General features: G+C 52.0%; 4 protein-coding genes across 4 annotated transcripts; 3 read left to right on the top strand and 1 right to left on the bottom strand.

Annotated features, from left to right (window-relative positions):
• Positions 1-1,104: 1,104 nt before the first annotated feature.
• On the bottom strand, positions 1,105-4,054 carry F5J12DRAFT_724486 (uncharacterized protein; the record flags this gene model as incomplete). Its single annotated transcript, XM_051741539.1, has 10 exons — positions 1,105-1,966; positions 2,021-2,094; positions 2,150-2,216; positions 2,272-2,377; positions 2,445-2,522; positions 2,585-2,772; positions 2,839-2,951; positions 3,014-3,086; positions 3,140-3,793; positions 3,822-4,054. The coding sequence occupies 10 exons, from the start codon at positions 4,052-4,054 to the stop codon at positions 1,105-1,107; spliced, it is 2,448 nt and encodes an 815-aa protein (XP_051597471.1).
• Positions 4,055-8,990: 4,936 nt separating this feature from the next.
• F5J12DRAFT_906709 (uncharacterized protein) lies at positions 8,991-10,481 on the top strand (the record flags this gene model as incomplete). The annotated part of the gene is made up of 5 exons (XM_051748814.1): positions 8,991-9,053; positions 9,106-9,248; positions 9,306-9,707; positions 9,757-9,906; positions 10,370-10,481. 5 exons carry the CDS (start codon positions 8,991-8,993, stop codon positions 10,479-10,481), a joined length of 870 nt encoding a protein of 289 aa, XP_051597472.1.
• A 2,034-nt stretch (positions 10,482-12,515) lies between these two features.
• On the top strand, positions 12,516-14,401 carry F5J12DRAFT_847396 (Ribokinase-like protein). Its single transcript, XM_051746378.1, has 4 exons — positions 12,516-12,948; positions 13,019-13,119; positions 13,244-13,816; positions 13,891-14,401. The coding sequence occupies exons 1-4, from the start codon at positions 12,931-12,933 to the stop codon at positions 14,087-14,089; spliced, it is 891 nt and encodes a 296-aa protein (XP_051597473.1). The 5' UTR covers positions 12,516-12,930; the 3' UTR covers positions 14,090-14,401.
• Positions 14,402-14,553: 152 nt separating this feature from the next.
• On the top strand, positions 14,554-16,787 carry F5J12DRAFT_914462 (uncharacterized protein). Its single transcript, XM_051749120.1, has 7 exons — positions 14,554-14,671; positions 14,730-14,751; positions 14,815-15,198; positions 15,255-15,816; positions 15,878-15,994; positions 16,055-16,587; positions 16,647-16,787. Exons 1-7 carry the CDS (start codon positions 14,595-14,597, stop codon positions 16,647-16,649), a joined length of 1,698 nt encoding a protein of 565 aa, XP_051597474.1. The 5' UTR covers positions 14,554-14,594; the 3' UTR covers positions 16,650-16,787.
• Positions 16,788-17,198: the final 411 nt, after the last annotated feature.

Consider the following 17,198-nt stretch of genomic DNA (forward strand, 5'->3'; position numbering starts at 1 on the left):
GTGAAACACTTTGCATCTGCACTCAGACTCCATTCCAATTAGGGGGGAGTGTCAAGAATGCATTCCAGAATTATGGTAGCCTCTTGGAGTTTTGCCCAGAGGGCTCAGAATTTCTCCCCAACCCTCAGAATTAAATTCCAATGTCACTATGCTTACTAATTATGGTACTATAAATTTTCTGCACTGTTCTTTTCCACCTCAGTGACTTCTTCATACACTGAGGTGAGCATACTTATACTTACATTCATTTACTTGGTACTGACATAGTGTAGATACTCATAGCTTCATTAGGTACCAATATAGTGACTTCTTCATACACTGAGATACTCATAACTTTGTTAATTCCTGATACTTGTCTGATGCAGGAAACAGAGATACAGGAAGGGTATCAAGGAGATCATGCACATATTGATTTTCCGAATCAGCATGCACCCATGCATCTCAGATATGTCGACATGCAGATTGTACAACTGTCGTCAAGGAACTTCCAAGGAACAGTGGGCTGGTAGTCGGAAAGGTCATCCTTACAGACTCCCAATGACAACGAGCAAGACTCAGTGGACGCTGGGTTCTGAGATTTGTATATGTCGCTGCCACAAGGTTTCTGCAACCGGCGACCGGGTCATGACACGAGGTGCTTAAGTTGACCAATGGCATCACCACAACCCTGCGCTGTTGGAGCTGAGTGGACACCCGAACAGGCATCACCGTGTGAGATTAGATGCCATAGATGCAGATAGTTGCGACAGACCTTCCTTGCCCAACAACCATTTGTAAAAGTTTCCACAGTGATCGTGTGTACCTCTAGGTGGAATAAGTTCATGGACTCGCACAAAACCTCGACAGAGATTCGCGATTGCTAGGAGTGTTCGTTGAGGGCAGGGGAATCTCACAATCAGCTCAGCTCTCGAGCAATGTGTGTCGTTTAGTAATGAATGGCATGATCTAGATGGAGTGCAGAATACAGTGAAACTGAGAGTCCGCTCCGAGATTATGTACACTGCAGCACACGCGCCTCGAATCCATCCACCACAGAGCATGAAAATGTTGATATCTTGCGGACAAAACATGCTTGCCAACGCCTGCTTCCTGCACAGAACCGCCCTAAGAAGCAGCGCTCATCTCAAGCAGTGCTTCAATACTTTTCCCGAGGTCACCTCCGTTAGCTTCTAGTACCCATTCCCGAACCTCGGCGTCCATTCCGGGGAAGATCTGTGCAAGAGTAGCACGGGACGCTGCGCTCGCGTGTGCGTGTGCTCTGTCGATCTCAGCCTGGACAGCAGTAAGATCAAGAGAAGGCGTTGGTGTCCGAGAGATGTGCTGTGGTTGGTTTGGAGGTTGCAGGTGCTGAGGGAATGGATTGAGGGGACGGGACCATGATGGTGCTTGGACACTTTGCGAGGGGCCAAGTGCAAGGGGTTGATTCGTGTAAGGACCGCCCTGAAAGGATCTGGGTCTGGTTGGGGTTCCCTCATTCACGAAGGACGGGGTGGGAGATACAGCCGACACCTTGCGCACTCGTGGTTTATACGGCGTCTGTAAAGGTTGCCCATAATTGTCTCCGCTCGCAGGCGTTTCCGGCACAGAATGATCAACCGTAGTCCTGCGACTCCCGCTCCCTTCGCCAGCTCCCTCACGGGTACGTTCCCTCGCCAATTCCAACGGAGCGAACGGCCCTGGAAGGTACGCCATCTTCTCGTCAAAGGCCTCGCTGAAAATGCGGCTGATCGCGTTAAGTGGCTTGGACACAGCATCACCAGTTTTCTGTAAGAGTCGGCGAGCGTCCTCGGACAGGCTCTGGGCGTGGGCTTCCGAAGGAGTACGAATGGTAAGAGGTTGAGCGGATTCCTCTCCTGCATGAGAGCTTCGCGATGGCGCAAGGATTGATGGACTCAAAGAGGAAGCGGATGAAGTTGGTGATGTGGGTAGTGAGGGCGGTAATGAACGGATCGCTGCTTCGACGTTACTGTGCGATCGCAATCGCGTGAGCACAAATACCATGGATCACATCGTAGCCCACCGTTCGAACTCCTCTTGGGTAATGTTGGATAGTGAGGTATGGTCCATGGTTTCAATGAATTGGACTGCTCCCATCTGTCGCAGAATCAAGAGATGAGAATGGTAACAATCCCGACGCTACCCTTCTCACCAAACTCGAGAGGTAATACCCCGCCTCACTCTGTAATTTGACCGGGTTTCGAAAACGGTTGACGAACCTGGAGCACAAGCAGCACTGAGGAAAGCCATGACAACATCGACTCGCCAACTTACTCTACATTGGATAGTAGATGGTCGGGATTTGCTTTGAGGACTACATAAATCAAAATCGGAACGAACGAATCTGCCCCTTCGTCCTTGTGCAAATGGCGGAGTAGACCTGAGACAAGGGTTAAGGAAGGTACAATTTAAGCCAAGAAAAATAGCACATGGGAAAGGCGACCAACCGAAAATAACCTTGCAGCAGTTTAGAATACATATGAGCTTATCTCTGGGTGCCTTGTAGTGGTTGACTTTGCACAACTCTGGCTCGACGGATTAACGGTAAAAACCTAGAGCCGGTGGAAGAAAGCAGGATGATATATACCTTGTTGCGCGAAGTCCAAGAACCCCATAACGGCAGGATCGTCGTTCTCCAGCTCAGCCGCGTCAAGATGAGAAGGCATCACCCATTGGAACAGCACAATTCGCTGCGACAAAACTCTATCTCGTTCGAGATCATCAGCTGTGACTGGTCGTGGCGGGTTGAGCAGTGGAAGGTTGGGGGTAAATGTACTTGAGGGGACTGATGGATCAGAACGGACACCAGGCGATGACGGTTGAAGACGTAGATGCACTCACAAGTCGTAGAGCTTGTTCATTACTAATTTCTCCATCCCCTCCATAGCGTTATCAAACTCGACATCGCTGGCGTTCCGCCAAATATCTGTTTCTCGCATCTTACTGGAGATGAACTGAAAGATAAATTACGTCACACTTAGTACACGAGACACGCAACCCTGCACCGTTCACGTACGTTGAGGAAATCATTTATGATCTTGACTTGGTCATTAACGGTGAACGTTCTCTTGGCAAAGTTGCTGAGAAATCTGTCATTACGGTCAATGAACAAGTTCAAAGGGTAGGATAAGACGACACTCACGATCTCAGAAACTTCGCCACCGGCTCCGCGCTCCTCGACTTCATTTGATCCAAGAACTTTTGGAAGTCAAATGATGGATCCTTGTCTTTACGCGGGACTTCTGATCCGCTCCCTGAATTAGTAGGTGTAGATGACTGACGATCCTGATCCTGCGTGCCCCGGCTCTCCTCGATGTTCTTTTCCTCCTGAACTGGTGCTTGATTTGACAAAGGCAATGAGGAGCTGGGTTGGGAACAAGGTGGCTGCTGCTGCTGAGCAGCAAAAGAAGCGACTGTGCGGGGTGTAGGCGGTGCGATAGGTTTAGCTGTGTCCATCGATGTCGGTCTTGGTCTCGTTGTCCTTGCGACACCGGGTATAGAGAAAGTGCGGGCGATGGCCGCAAGAGAAGGGAATGGTGATGCAGAAGGAACCTGTGATCCAGGAGTGCTTGGTCGAGATGGGGGCGTTGCCTCGTTAAGAGATAGATCGAGTGAAGGTGACCGTGAACGACCGGGGCTCCCATTCGCGCTCTGCGGCGAGACATCTGGCGGTGGATGGCCCTCGGTACCTGCCCAAGCACAATGCGCATCGAGCTCTTGCTGATCCGAAAGCGGGTCAAACTCGCGCAGCACGTCTCCGGGGGGTACCACGTTTGCTGCCTCTTCACTTGACCGCCTCGTCGTCGTCGAGTTTGTTGTTAAACCTAAAGATGGATGTCTCTTCTCGACAAGCCGGATCCGGCGTGCTAACTGGCTTTATCTCAAGCCTCGGTAGTTCCTCCGCCCATGGATTTGGACTGTTTGATCGTAGGGGGAGGACGGGGACCTCGGAATGGATTGGAGCCTCCGCAGTATTGCTAGCTTGGCGAAAGCTGTTGAGAGTGGATTCTAGCGTAGAAAGATCTGGTTCGTCATCCGTACTGGGCGTGTTAGACATTCCGGCGTGTGTTTCTCAACGATACATAGAAAATATTGTGGATCGGTACGTATCCAGGGGTATTAGACAAGTGGCAACCGCTGCAGCTCCACACACCAGACAGGGGATCAGCAGAACGGGTCAATTTCCTCTTTCGAACGACGACCCCCATCATTTACGGGCTATCAGTCAAGCAAATAGGCTACTGCACACTCTACTAAAGTAACTTTCATCGTGTTCGTACTTCCCAGGCCGAGTCTGTTTGTTACGAGAACTCAAAGGCTGTCATCCTTGCATCTACGGAAACCGACGTAGTTCGAGATGTCATTCCCCCCAGGTATGTGAATGAGATACGTACCCGCAGTCAGCCGTATGGTCAGGGGCTGTAGCTTGAGAGGTTGCGATGTTCATAATCCACGCACCGAAGACTATCATTCGAGCCTAGCATACCGGTCTCTCGTGAAGAGGGACGAGAATGCAAAGCGCGATAACAATGAGGGTGCATTTGTACACTTTTTATCTCCCTGGAAATGAAAACATTCGACCTCGGGGTTCATGTGTACTTTAAAGCAACCAAGGGGCAATACGATATCCGTGAGACACGACGAAGCATTTGCATGGTGATTAAGTTTCTCTGAATCAAAGGAAGGTCGGCGCGTTTCGGACACTTTCGTGCTGGTTTCCGTTCGGACTCAGAAACAGCCCCTCGGGATTTCTCTAGAACCTAGACGTATGTATTCCTCACTTCATAGAGGTAATACTGCTCGGAAGAAGAAGGAATTCAGAAACTTCATACATCAGTCATGTGAACGTACGTTACCTTCGCCCATTCCGTTTGATGGGCAGGTCATGTTGGCTTACTAGAAAAGGCAGAGATAACGCACTAATAGGTGCTGTCGCTGCTTTCATTGAAAGCAGAACGCAAGCCATACTTGATTGGCGAAAATGACCGTTTTCTGCAGTGTGTCGACCTGAATACTTGGACGGTATCCCTCTATACGCCGTGATACAAGAGGTTAGTTGGCGGAGGACGAGTCTTGCCTGACAACCTTGTCACCTCGAAGTACGCCAACAGTCCAGCCTAATAAGAGTGATCAAATGGACCACGGATCCTCCACAACTGCTTCCGTGCACCATCACGAACCCCTTGCACATGTACTGTGGCGACCGCAAGGATTCGAATTCACTAACGTCAATGGAAATTTGAAACCGAGGGAATACTTCCCCCTGACGTAAAATGCTGGGCTCCGCTCTGATTGCTTTGAAAATGGTGACTCTCCATCAATACCGGAACCCTATCAGTAGTCTCTTTGGGGAAGACTCCATCCAGCACCTACCTAACACCACACTCGAATGGTGTGCCAGTGGCGTATCGCGGAATCAACGCCGTGGCTTGCCAGTATAGTACTGAATGCGAGGGCAAACTGCAGCTGGAAAATCAACCCAGAGTAAGCCAGGGGTTTGGGTAAGCAGAACGTACCTTGAGCTCCCATAAGCTCATACTCAGCTACTGTTGCCGAATTGTTGCCGATTCCGAGTTATTGATAGGCTGAGCGCTGAGCTTTCAAATCTATATCTCGCGGATGGTTGCTGCGATATCAATTCAGCATGTCATATTGGTGCTATGGTAGCCACAACCATCGGCATTATTCGGGATGCCTTTCAGGAGGTTTTCTTTGCGCCTGTCACCATCATCTTCAAGGCGCCGGTCCGAGGATCTGGAGAGAATTAACGCATATTAATATTATATGAACAGTGACATTGATATATGGGACACCTGTCAGCGCAGACATAGGTGCACTGTATCAGACTGCATCCGCGTCGCCAGACCAGAGTGTCTACATACCACGCACAAGTATCACGACAGGAGCGCCGAATACACGTGTATTGTGCGTTCAAGCTTGACAAGACCTGACGAAACGGATCTGACTCACTCAAATAGCCGAAGCGAAGTACGAGTTGCAGGCGCTGCTCAGCAGCGAGGATCGGAACTGTGATGGCGCATGTGTTCCGACGATCATTCGGAGGACTGTTAGCATAACGCATAAATGGCTTACCAGTGGAGACTTCCATTATTGCCTCGTCCGACAACCCCGGCAGCCCACTTCAGCCAATGTAGTACTATGAAGGCAGTGCCAACATTGTCAGGATTCGAATGCCGTAAGCGTTATGACAAGGCATCCAATAAGAATAAGAATGGCGTCGAATGTTCAGGTAGCTGCCTGTTTTCGTATATACAAGTTGGTCATGACATCCATTTACATGAAATCTGATAAGGAGTGCGCCACCTGTGGACAAGGTAGGAGCTTGTACAGCGCTTGACTGACAATGGTGTGCTATGGTGCTAAGCGAACCCCACATCCGTGGGTATGAACGTCACAATATATGAAGTACTTACCCCGCACTTACAGTAACGCCGAAGGTCGAAGGCGTTGTATCACAACTGAACGCGGAACAAGTATTAAGTGGGTGGAGTGCATGTTCCGGTTGCAGTAACGTCAGTTTCCAAGCACTCAGGTACACAGCCGCTTCGATTCGTCCAATCCGCGTCCAAAGTTCCTCGCCACACGCATACAAATGTGGCGCACTGCGAATACCGGGTCATTTTACCCATCCAGGGTAACGGACACGGGCGCTCTCACCCCAAGTTGGCACCCTTCATGTGAGGAAGTACTAGGAAGTGGCGTGAGGCACCCACCATGGTATTAAAACTACCGACGTAACCTCCCCAGACCAACCTTAGATGGACATATCGTGCACAACAGGGGAAAGGACAGCCCTTCGCGATCCCGGGTCTTGAGCAAACATCCGACAGCACACAGGACCCGTAACCATACTGCAGAGTCCCTGGCGCCATTCTCCTGGAGCGACACTAGCTTACTGGTCGTGCTCGTGTGTCATCGAACCCAGATCCCCGCAGCTTCCCATAGCAAACTGCCAGTCCCAGCCAGCTACGGCAAACCTTGACCGTAGGGTTTATCAGATTTGGCATTCGTGCGTGTTGCAGCTCCACAGGATGAGCCGGCGTTATGATTTATGTAAAAAAAAGTTCCACTGGATGATCCTAACGGATAAAACCGAGATGTAGTGTCGCAGCATGACTGTAACCTTGCCTACGCAAGAAGCTAGCACGCAGAAAGGGCAAGGACCATCCGGGCATCCACGGACCCTCAGAGCCTCGAGAGGCACGGAGAGCCCGAATGCTGATTGGGTGATGATGGTGGGTGTGACCACAGGAAAGGGTTTCATGAACCGATTTTGCAAATGGGGGGGGCCATGACTGCTGTTTTGGGGTCGCACAGACCTGGACTAGACCTGTGCCCCAACTGTGAGCGAAGACAACTACTTTTGGATTCCTTACATAGGACCAACGGAAACGATCGCTAGATCTCATCATCGTACGGCGGCCGAGCACAGTTCGGCGATCGCGTTTAATTGGGGGCGGGATGCCACCCCAAGCCGAGTTGTATACGCGTCATTGCAGAAAAGGAGCGCTACCCGTCTCTGGATTAACACTCACGACGTCACATAGGACTGGCTAATGCGTCGGGACTAGCCTGGGCCAGCGCCCTGACAGCCCCCGTCACTGAATTGCATTGATCCAGTTAGCTTTGAACGTTCCCCTCCGGTGCCAGACGGTCACGCCGGACCTCACTGGCCACGAAGGCATGCCGTCTAAGGGATTCTGCCATGGCCAACACGCCAAGCAACGTGAGAAGAAATTCTCTCAGTCGCCAGAGTGCTGGAGGGCGGAAGAACCACGTGACGGCATGCAAGAACAAATTGCCTGTGGCAGTCACTAGATATACAGCTAAATTTGACCGGTTCGAGTCCTGATCAGTGTTTGGATGTGCGGAAAAACAGCGGATATACTGTGCGTGCGCGGGAATGGGTTACTTCCGGCGAAGTATGTACGGTGATTAAGGCTGCGGTGGACGTCCGGAACATACCCGTGGATGGTGTGTAGTAAGGTGCAGTTGCAACGAGTCAGGACCCTATTGAGCAGCGCCGTTGGAATTTAGTGCTACAGGTAGCTGACGACCCCAGGTCATACGGTAATCGGAACACGGCAACTAATACAATATCATCCATCCATGTCGGGCGGGACGATATGTATTTGTATTATATAGCACGGTACATATAGCAGGTCCGAGGATCAATGACGTGCGAGGAGAGAAAGAGCCAATAACAGCCAATGATCTGGGTCGTCGACGAGGCGTTTGATTGAGCGCGACGGACAAGCTCGGACAAGTCAGGTACTGGCCATGACAGCAAGCAAAGGCGCCGGAAGCCCGCTGTCTCAATGTTCGGAAGTTGGTTACGTGACCGCTGAAACGGCTCGCTTCCGAGGAACATGAGGAGCCTCAAGGTTAATACACGACAGGGCTTGGAGAATGAGAGGCAGGCAATGTTGCAGGGAGGTTGGCGAATGGAAGACGATCGCGTGTGGGGCAGCTGTGGGGGTGATTGGACAATTCCTCTGATGGTGATTTTGATTGGGCGGCAAGTTCCGCAAAAGTCGAGCGCGTCAATCTGGTGGACAGATCTCGATCGTGGATCTGAGCTAGACCGTGTTACTTGTGACACTGACGAAGAGAAGCGCGTGAATAAACGATACTAATCATAGTCATAGAGACTTGTTAATGGCTGTCGATTCACTAAGGGGTGTCGAGTACAAAGGCCCATCGGAGTGACACGGGAGGGGGTGTTGCCGAGCTGCCGGGGTGGAATAACGCGTGGAAGTGCCGTGGGAAGGATGGCGCGGTATCCGGAACGAAAGGAGTTTCCTAAACAGGCAGGCAGCCCAACGGCACTTGGTGGGATTTGAAGAAGGCCGAATTTTCAGTTGGTTGTCACTCTCTGCCCCTCCCCTGCTTTGACTACAGAATCCCTCGTCGTCCTCGTCGCGGGCGGGGATATGAACCACTAGTGTTTCCTTTTTAGACTTGTCTCTGCGATGGCGAACTATCTGCCAGTCTTGCTGGGCTCATTCGCTGCCGTGCCAGACGACTCTGTGTTAGTCCGACCTGCCCTGTGGTCAAGTAGACTATCTGTCCCACGAATGGCGTGAGGAGGATGTATGGCGCTCATGGCGGAACATGACCCGTCTCAAGAACGAAATAGCCAACGGCGTCCGTCTCGAAAACGCCTCCTGGCGCACCTGGTGGAAAAAGCGCAACGGTCTCAAGACCGTCACCCCAGAGACCCTCAACTGGTACGTTTGTCCTTTCTTCCAGCGATCGCCTCTCGATTGAACACCTTCTCCCAACAGGCTGAAGGACTCGGACGTCACTTGGCTATACGGCCCCCTCCACACCGCTATCCCACCCCCCTACACCCCCAAGCCATCTCCTACCACCGCCGCTGCCTTGGACCTCCCCTCTACCCCTTCACCCACCCTCTCTCAGCCACCGGGTGGCTTCGTCAGAAAACCAATTCTCAAGCACCGCTCTATATCGGAACTCCTCACCTCCGACTTCCCACTCTCTCCCCTGTTCAGTCCTCCAGAATCTGACGATGAAACCCAACACCCATCCCTCGATAGCGATGCCCAAGACATCGCAGTCCCATCGAGGCCTTCCTTGATGCACACAAAGAGCGACACCCACATCACGAGGTGGGGTCCAAATCGCGCCTTTAGGCGAGATTCGCCACCACGGATCATCCCAGCCTGGTGCCCCCCCTGCAGCCGAGATGGAGTCTGCCTTGCTACAACCCCAAAGTCCTCCCGATGTCGTGCCACAGAAACGTAAACACATCAGCTTCAACACCTTTGTCGAGCAGTGCATCGCTATCGATCAGCCTCAGAAGAGGATCTCGCCCTGCGGCACAAGAACCTCGAGCGGGCCCAGCGCTCGATCGAACACACTATGGTAGCAGCTTTGTTCTAGACGATGATGGGTCGGTGTCTGCTTCTCACTTCACGGATAGCACATTAATATCCCGCGACTTGGATCTTCATAGGTATGATGAAGACTCCGAAGATGGCGTCGTAGGCGAAACCGAGGAAGTTACTCTTCGGAGATGAGGATGACCTGCCGCGTGCTACGGGTGCATCCTACTCCCAGGATCCTCAGTGCCCGCCTGCCGTCGCATTCTCCCCATCCGCCACATAACACCTCACCCCCTTCTTCTTCGTCCACGTCAGAAGACTGATGACGATGACGTGTTGGAGATGCGCGCTCGGCACATCCCATCAAGTCCTCACGTCAGCGTCCCCCGGTCCTCCTCGCAATCGTCGTCATCGTCCTCTCAATCCCGTCCTCCCAACGCACGCACTGCCTACCGCAACGGTCGGCGTTATGGAAGCGCCCAGTCTATCGTATCGTCACCGAGCATCGATAAGGAGCTTGTCACCATCGCCCTCATCGCTCCTACCATCTTAAAGACCAAGGCGGACGAGGAAGACTACCCATTCCCACACCTCCAGGCACCATGCCATCAGTAGCCCGCATCAGCCCCGTGCACCGCAAGGGAACCATTGGGAACCATACAGCCCACAGGACTTGCCCGTAGAGCTGGTTTACGTCCCACCTCGTTATCTTTACTCGGAGATGGCCGACGATGCGGAGCCTGGCTTGCAGGACCAGAAGTCGGCGTACCAGGCCAGCCTGACACCCCGGCCCAAACTCTCCCGCCATCCGATGACCACCTCACCCGATCAGCAGGAGGAAGATCCCATCCATCAGGGAGTTCGCTGATGCAGCCGACACAGGAAGCGAAGCTGACATCCGAGTCTACCGTTGAGAGTGCCCTAGAGGTCATCGTCGTCTCTGAAGAGAGTCCACGCTGACCGCTCACGTTCGAGGTCGCGTTCGAGATCACGGAGTCGTTCGCGTACGCCGTCGCCAAATACCATCACTACAGACCAGCCAGAGGCGGCACCCTCATCCATTGTTACTGTTCCCGTGTCTGGTGCAAGTGCTCCGTCGTCGTTGTCTTTGCTGTCTCCACCTGATCGTAGTCTATCGCGCGGTCGTTCCTCATCCTCACCGATGCTATGTTCGCAGACTCAAACCGAACAACCTCGCGGTCGCAGTATCACGCGGACGTCGTCCTTCTCTGATCGGAGTAATGTCACGTCCAGGTAGTCCGTTTGGCAAGCATAAGTCCCGAGGGCGGTATCGGTTTCGCTATTGGCGTCTATTCCGGTGATCGCGATCGGGAACGAGACACAAGGCGAAGGCGGTGAGCGAGGTCGGGAGCGGGAGCGAGTTGGACGCTGGGGTGGCTCAGTGTCAGGTTCGAGCCCCAGCTCAAGCACGAGCCCCGAGGACCAACGGCAACCACCTCAACCTGTAGTAGCTGTCGAGCACCCGACCCTGGTACCCACTGCGACTCCTCAGGTCCAGATCGAGTCCTTCTATTGAGTTACGAAAGAAGTCGTCATCGATATCAGTCGTCGTCCAGCTCGTCAACCGCGTCTGCTATGTCGACTGCCTACGGCTCGACCCCCGCCTCGTCCTCATGGTCGATCCCAAGCCCGTCACCCAGACAGACTTCACTGAAGCGCCCTTATGTACCTTCGTCCTCCGCAATGTATGCTTCTCCACCTTCGCCATCTCTCGTACAGCTTATGAAGGATGATAAGGAACGGACATCGCCCAGCCGTTCTCCCACGCGTAGTCCAAGACATTCCCAGTCGTCTACCTCCACCTGCCATACGCGGAACTCCTCTGGCGGCGGCTCGCGGAGTCCGACCAGGAGACCCAGAGAGGATCAGCAGGGAGGAACGCTGGTCGGTCGTGCGGTTGAGATAATGTCCAATGCGGGCGCTTTCTTGGGATCGTTTTGGAGTGCAGGCACTCAGACGGGAGTAACAACGCCTTGACGCTTTCTACCGTGTATCACCCCCTCGGTGGTCAATATGCTTGCTCTATTTATCCGCTCTATTTGGAACTACAAGATGAATTTTCGCTCCGGGCTCGGGTCTGACCTACTTCCCTCCTAACCGCTTTCCTATTTGTCATCGTGCATATATCCCGCCTTTATTTTCTTCTCGGAGGCATTGTTTCTTTGTTGGCTCTGTTTTGTTCCATCAACGCACGGATCATGGCCTTCATCCACACATAATGCATAGGGTCGATCGGGTAATAAATAGCGTTTGCGCATACTCTAACTCTCCTTCCACATTCACATTCCCTGTTACTCTTTTCCTCCCCTTGTGCACGCTGCAGGGCTCCGCTGGTGGGGATAAACTTTTTTTTTGTTCTCCCTCTCCTTCTGAGCTGCGGTTTTATACATCCATCATACATACTGATACTCGGTGGTCCATGTTGGTCCCACCTCGCTGATCATCCTCGTTCCACTGTCTCATCTGTACTGTATGAGTGTATTACCTAACTCCCCAGGCGGTACCAGTTACAATGTGGTAGTTAGTCTACTTTGGTAGTTGATGTAGAAAGTGTATGAGGTGTCTATAGATTTTTTTTCTTCTTGTACTTATAAAAAGTCTGATATTTGCCAGTGGGATGACAGGCCTTTCGCATGACGTCAATATGTATCGCGGTGACTGATAGAGCGATTCCGCAGACCCCAGCCATCCACTGCTGCGACGACCGAGGTGCCGTTGCTAGATTTTGCAACCCTGCGACCATGCCTGTTCCACGTAACATCATCGAACAAATCAAGCAGATAATTCCCCCCTTGAACGGCACGTTGCACAAGGGACAGTCCGGTGAGTCTTACCCGGCAGAGATCCACGTATATGTGTAACCGCCAATTATCATCATTATCATATGGGGGCTTTGTATGGCCAATGGTATAGGTAGAGTAGGCGTTTTGGGAGGGGCAATGGAGTGAGCCTGTTACTGCACCTCTCTTCCCCGTGAGCGTCGACCCTGCTGACGAGCTACCTCAACGTCGTCAGTTATACGGGCGCACCGTTTTTCGCGGCGATGTCTGCGCTTCGCTTGGTACGTTCGTTCTCATTTGGTTTCTACGAAGTGATGTGCGAGATGGTGGGATTGCGGTCCCTACTTGTAGGGTGCGGACCTTTCGCATGTCATATGTGCACCGACAGCTGCGCAGGCGATCAAATCATACTCTCCAGACTTGATTGTCCATCCTATTCTTAAGGAAGATGCGTAAGTCTACCTTTTTCCGGTTATTAATCCCCCCCCATCAGACCTGGCTAGTTTCTACGTTGCATGAAGAGAACATAACATAAGGCTTATGTGCTATAATGGTCTTTTCTTTCTCTTTCTGCAGGCCACAGGACAGGGTGAAAAAAGAACTTGACTCTCTGCTTTCCCGTTTGCACGTCCTCGTCGTCGGACCTGGGCTCGGGCGAGAAGACTACATGCAGAACTATGCCAAGATGGCGTTGCGCCTCGCCCGAACCAAGGCGATGTTCCTCGTCCTAGACGCAGATGCGCTGTGGATGATCGGACAGGATCTGTCTCTCGTAAAGGGATACAGGCGCGCGGTTCTGACACCGAATGTAGTCGAATTCAAGAGATTGAGTGAACAGGCAGGTGTGGACCCCAAGTCCGTGCCAGCTGAGCAGAGGGCCGCAGAGGTGTCGAAGCGATTGGGTGGCGTCGTCGTGCTGCAGAAAGGTCCCAAAGATCTCATTGCAACCGATACGACGGGTGAAGCTGCGAATTTGGAAGAGAGCGGCATCCGCCACGTACTGGACGAGGAAAGCCAGAAAGTGAAGGAGGTGATTGAGGTGGACGTTGAGGGCGGGCTCAAGAGGTGCGGGGGGCAGGGTGATGTGCTGAGCGGGACAGTTGGCGCCATGCTTGCATGGGGAAAGTGTTACGAAGATGGAGCATTTGGGTAAGTGACTTCTTGTCGTGATATACTTGGTATACGAGTTTGTGCCATTAATGTTCGATACCGATGTCTTCTAGGGATAAGAGCATCCCGGAATCTCGTCTTCCGATTCTGGCAGCCGTCGGCGGAAGTATGGTGACGCGTACGAGCAGCAAGCGAGCATTCCGCGTGGAGGGGCGTGGACTCGTTACCCAGGATATGATACCCTACCTTGCGAAAGCCTTTGCGGAGAACTTTGGAGAAGACCTGCAAGCTGGGGAGAGAGGGAGACTTTAAGGCGGTGTTCTTAGTGTTTGAAAAGGACTCATAGCACGAGGTTTCATGTGTGTCGGCCATTATGTGGCAATCAACATGCTTAGGGATGAGGTGAGGACAGTCTGATTTGCTGGCAGTTTTACACGCTGCAACATGTCTGGCCTACAATCTCCGAATCGGATGATGATGGTAGCAAGTTGCAATCCACATTCCATCATATGATGAAACACTTACCGTGTATCGGTGCTTGAAGCACATAAAGACGAATGCCTATCTCATCGGAGATCATTAGTGTATGGAACAGACCCGCAGAAATCAACGAGTGTTGTTCCGATATCACACGACCGACGTAGTTCCTCGGCGAACGTGTCCCGCCGTATTCGCTGGCGCAATGGACTCGCGGAGGGAGGCGGGTATAGGCAAGTGGCACGTGACCACGCGTCATTGGGTGGATCCGATAGACATAAATGGTGGATCCTTTTGAAAGTTGATCAGACCGTACTATAGTAGTGTCCCAATCGTGCTAATGGGCTATCAAGTCAAGGAGGTCTCAACCAAGCCATATGACGGCCAGAAACCTGGTACTTCTGGTCTTCGTAAGAGGTACTTGTCGCGTTTTTCGAGAGAATCGGAACCTATTTGATCGACGATCTGCATGCAGGGTAAAGGTGTTCCAGCAGGAGGTGCGCACAATAATCGCATCTGGTTGCATGGCATAGTGGACCTGAAAGTTCCCCCCTCTGTAGCACTACACTGAGAACTTCATCCAAGCCATCCTCGATTCTATCAAGGCAGATGGTGCAACGCTTGTCATCGGCGGGGATGGCCGGTATTTCTCTCCCGAGACTGTGCAGACGATCCTCAGGATCGGCTCCGCTAATGGCGTCAAGGAGTTTATAATAGGAAAGGACGCGATCCTGTCCACTCCCGCCGCCTCCAATGTCATTCGCAAGTACAAGGCCGATGGAGGTATCCTACTTACGGCGAGTCACAATCCCGGTGGTCCAAATAACGACTTTGGGATCAAGTATAACGTTTCAAATGGTGGTCCTGCTCCAGAGAATGTGACCAACAGGATCTATGAAGCCACCAAGACTATCCAAAAGTACAAAGTCATCGAGGCTGATCCCGTATGTCGTACTGTCTGGACTTGTCCCACTCACCATTCATCACGGTCCCTTTTCAGGTCGATCTTTGCAAGATTGGGAAAACAACCTATGGTCCGAGCCAGGTTCAAATCATCGATTCTGTGAAAGATTATGTTGAATTGCTCGAAGAAATCTTTGACTTCCCACTAATCAAGGACTTCCTCAATAACAACGCGCAGTCTTTCCGTGTCCTTTTCGATGGTCTTCACGGCGTTACTGGTCCCTATGCACGCGCCATTTTGATCAGAAAGCTCGGTCTTCCCGAAGCTGCTGTCCAGAACTGTGTTCCCCTCCCTGATTTCGGCGGAGGTCACCCTGACCCGAATCTCACCTACGCACATTCATTGGTAGAGGTGGTTGAGAAGAACAATATCCAATTCGGTGCAGCAAGCGATGGTGATGGCGACAGAAACATGATCTACGGCAAGAACGCGTTCGTCACGCCCAGCGATTCCGTAGCTATTATCGCAGATTCAGCAGATGTCATCCCGTACTTCAAAAAAGGCGGCGTCAAGGGTTTGGCTCGTAGCATGCCCACCAGCAAGGCCATCGATCTCGTAGCGAAGAAGAAGGGACTGGAATGTTTTGAAGTGCCAACAGGTGCGTGGACGGACTGGTGACTCGTCAGCGAGGTTCGAGCACCACTGACTCCATTCGGCAGGATGGAAGTTCTTTGGTAACTTGATGGATGCTGGACGACTCTCGATCTGTGGCGAGGAATCCTTTGGAACGGGCTCGGACCACATCCGGGAGAAGGATGGGTTGTGGGCCATTGTTGGTACGTACCCGCGTTCCATTTGCATGTTTCAATATCGAACTTACCCACGTTTCCATGCAGCGTGGCTCAATATCCTTGCTGCTGCTAACAAAGAATCACCGAACAAGCTGATCGGAGTTAAGGAGCTGCTGCAAAAGCACTATTCCATCTACGGACGTTCGTTCTTCAGCCGGTACGACTATGAGGAAGTTTCTTCGGAGGGAGCCAACAAACTCGTCGCGCTCCTTAACGACGCCATCAAGACATCTTCACTCGCGAACACCACCCATCACTCCAAGAGCACCGGTCAGGACTACAAGATTACTTCAGTGACGAGCTTCTCGTACAAGGATCCCATCGACGGCAGTGTGAGCACGAACCAGGGACAGATCGTCTTGTTCGACGATGGTTCCAGAGTTGTGTTCCGTCTGAGCGGAACGGGCAGTGCTGGTGCCACCGTTCGCATGTACGTCGAACGATATGTGGGTCCGGAGGCTGCCCCGGAGGAGCTCGGTAGGGACACTGCTGAGGGTCTCAAGGGTCTCATAGAAGTTGCTTTGGGGATTACCAAGTTGAAGGAGTTCCTTGAGAGAGACGAACCTACTGTTATTACGGTGAGCACTTGCATTTTTCTGTCGGTCACTATTCGTGCGTGTTCATGCTGGATCCGTAGTGATTGCTGCAGGCAGGAAGGCGAACAGCTTTCTATACGTAGTCGAGTTCTCACTTTTTTTAACGCGTAAGTAGACGTGTGTACGTATATTCCACCTCAACATCGCCTTCTAGAAGCAATGGAAAAGATCGTTAGAACGTATTTCCGCAGTGACCCCAAACTTTGATTTTACCGACCTCCCTGCTGTGCGAGTAAGACAGGTGATCCTGTGGTTCACGATATAAGAGAACAGCACAGAGCTCGAATGTTCTGGGATGGCAGCTGTATTTCCTGTGATAGATCTTGTTATTTGTGAAACTCTTTGGGAACCTGCCTCGATTGTAGTGTGTGAGCCACCAAATGGCCAGAGTCTGACCAGTGACCGGACATTAGTGTGATTCATGACGAAGACCGCCTGTGAGCCACAAGTTTAGCTCTTTCCACAGATAGTCACCAACCTTGCACTTAGGTTGGTTGCGTTGCGACGATTGACCGCGTATCACGGAAGCAGATGGTTCCAGCCGGTTCTGTGGAGCTATGGATAGACCACGATCGACACAAAAGTGGTCCATA

Source organism: Pisolithus orientalis (assembly GCF_024613125.1).
Source record: "Pisolithus orientalis strain OTSU chromosome Unknown F5J12scaffold_28, whole genome shotgun sequence".
Taxonomy (NCBI): Eukaryota; Fungi; Basidiomycota; class Agaricomycetes; order Boletales; family Pisolithaceae; genus Pisolithus; species Pisolithus orientalis.

Excerpts from the sequence above, each read along its gene's own strand:
- F5J12DRAFT_847396 (XM_051746378.1), top strand. Across the intron at positions 13,120-13,243 it reads CCTATTCTTAAGGAAGATGC|GCCACAGGACAGGGTGAAAA; the intron begins GTAAGTCTACCT and ends CTCTTTCTGCAG. Across the intron at positions 13,817-13,890 it reads TACGAAGATGGAGCATTTGG|GGATAAGAGCATCCCGGAAT; the intron begins GTAAGTGACTTC and ends GATGTCTTCTAG.
- F5J12DRAFT_914462 (XM_051749120.1), top strand. The coding sequence starts at position 14,595 with ATGGGCTATCAAGTCAAGGAGGTCTCAACCAAGCCATATGACGGCCAG. Across the intron at positions 14,752-14,814 it reads TAAAGGTGTTCCAGCAGGAG|CACTACACTGAGAACTTCAT; the intron begins GTGCGCACAATA and ends CCCCCTCTGTAG. Across the intron at positions 15,995-16,054 it reads TGGGTTGTGGGCCATTGTTG|CGTGGCTCAATATCCTTGCT; the intron begins GTACGTACCCGC and ends GTTTCCATGCAG.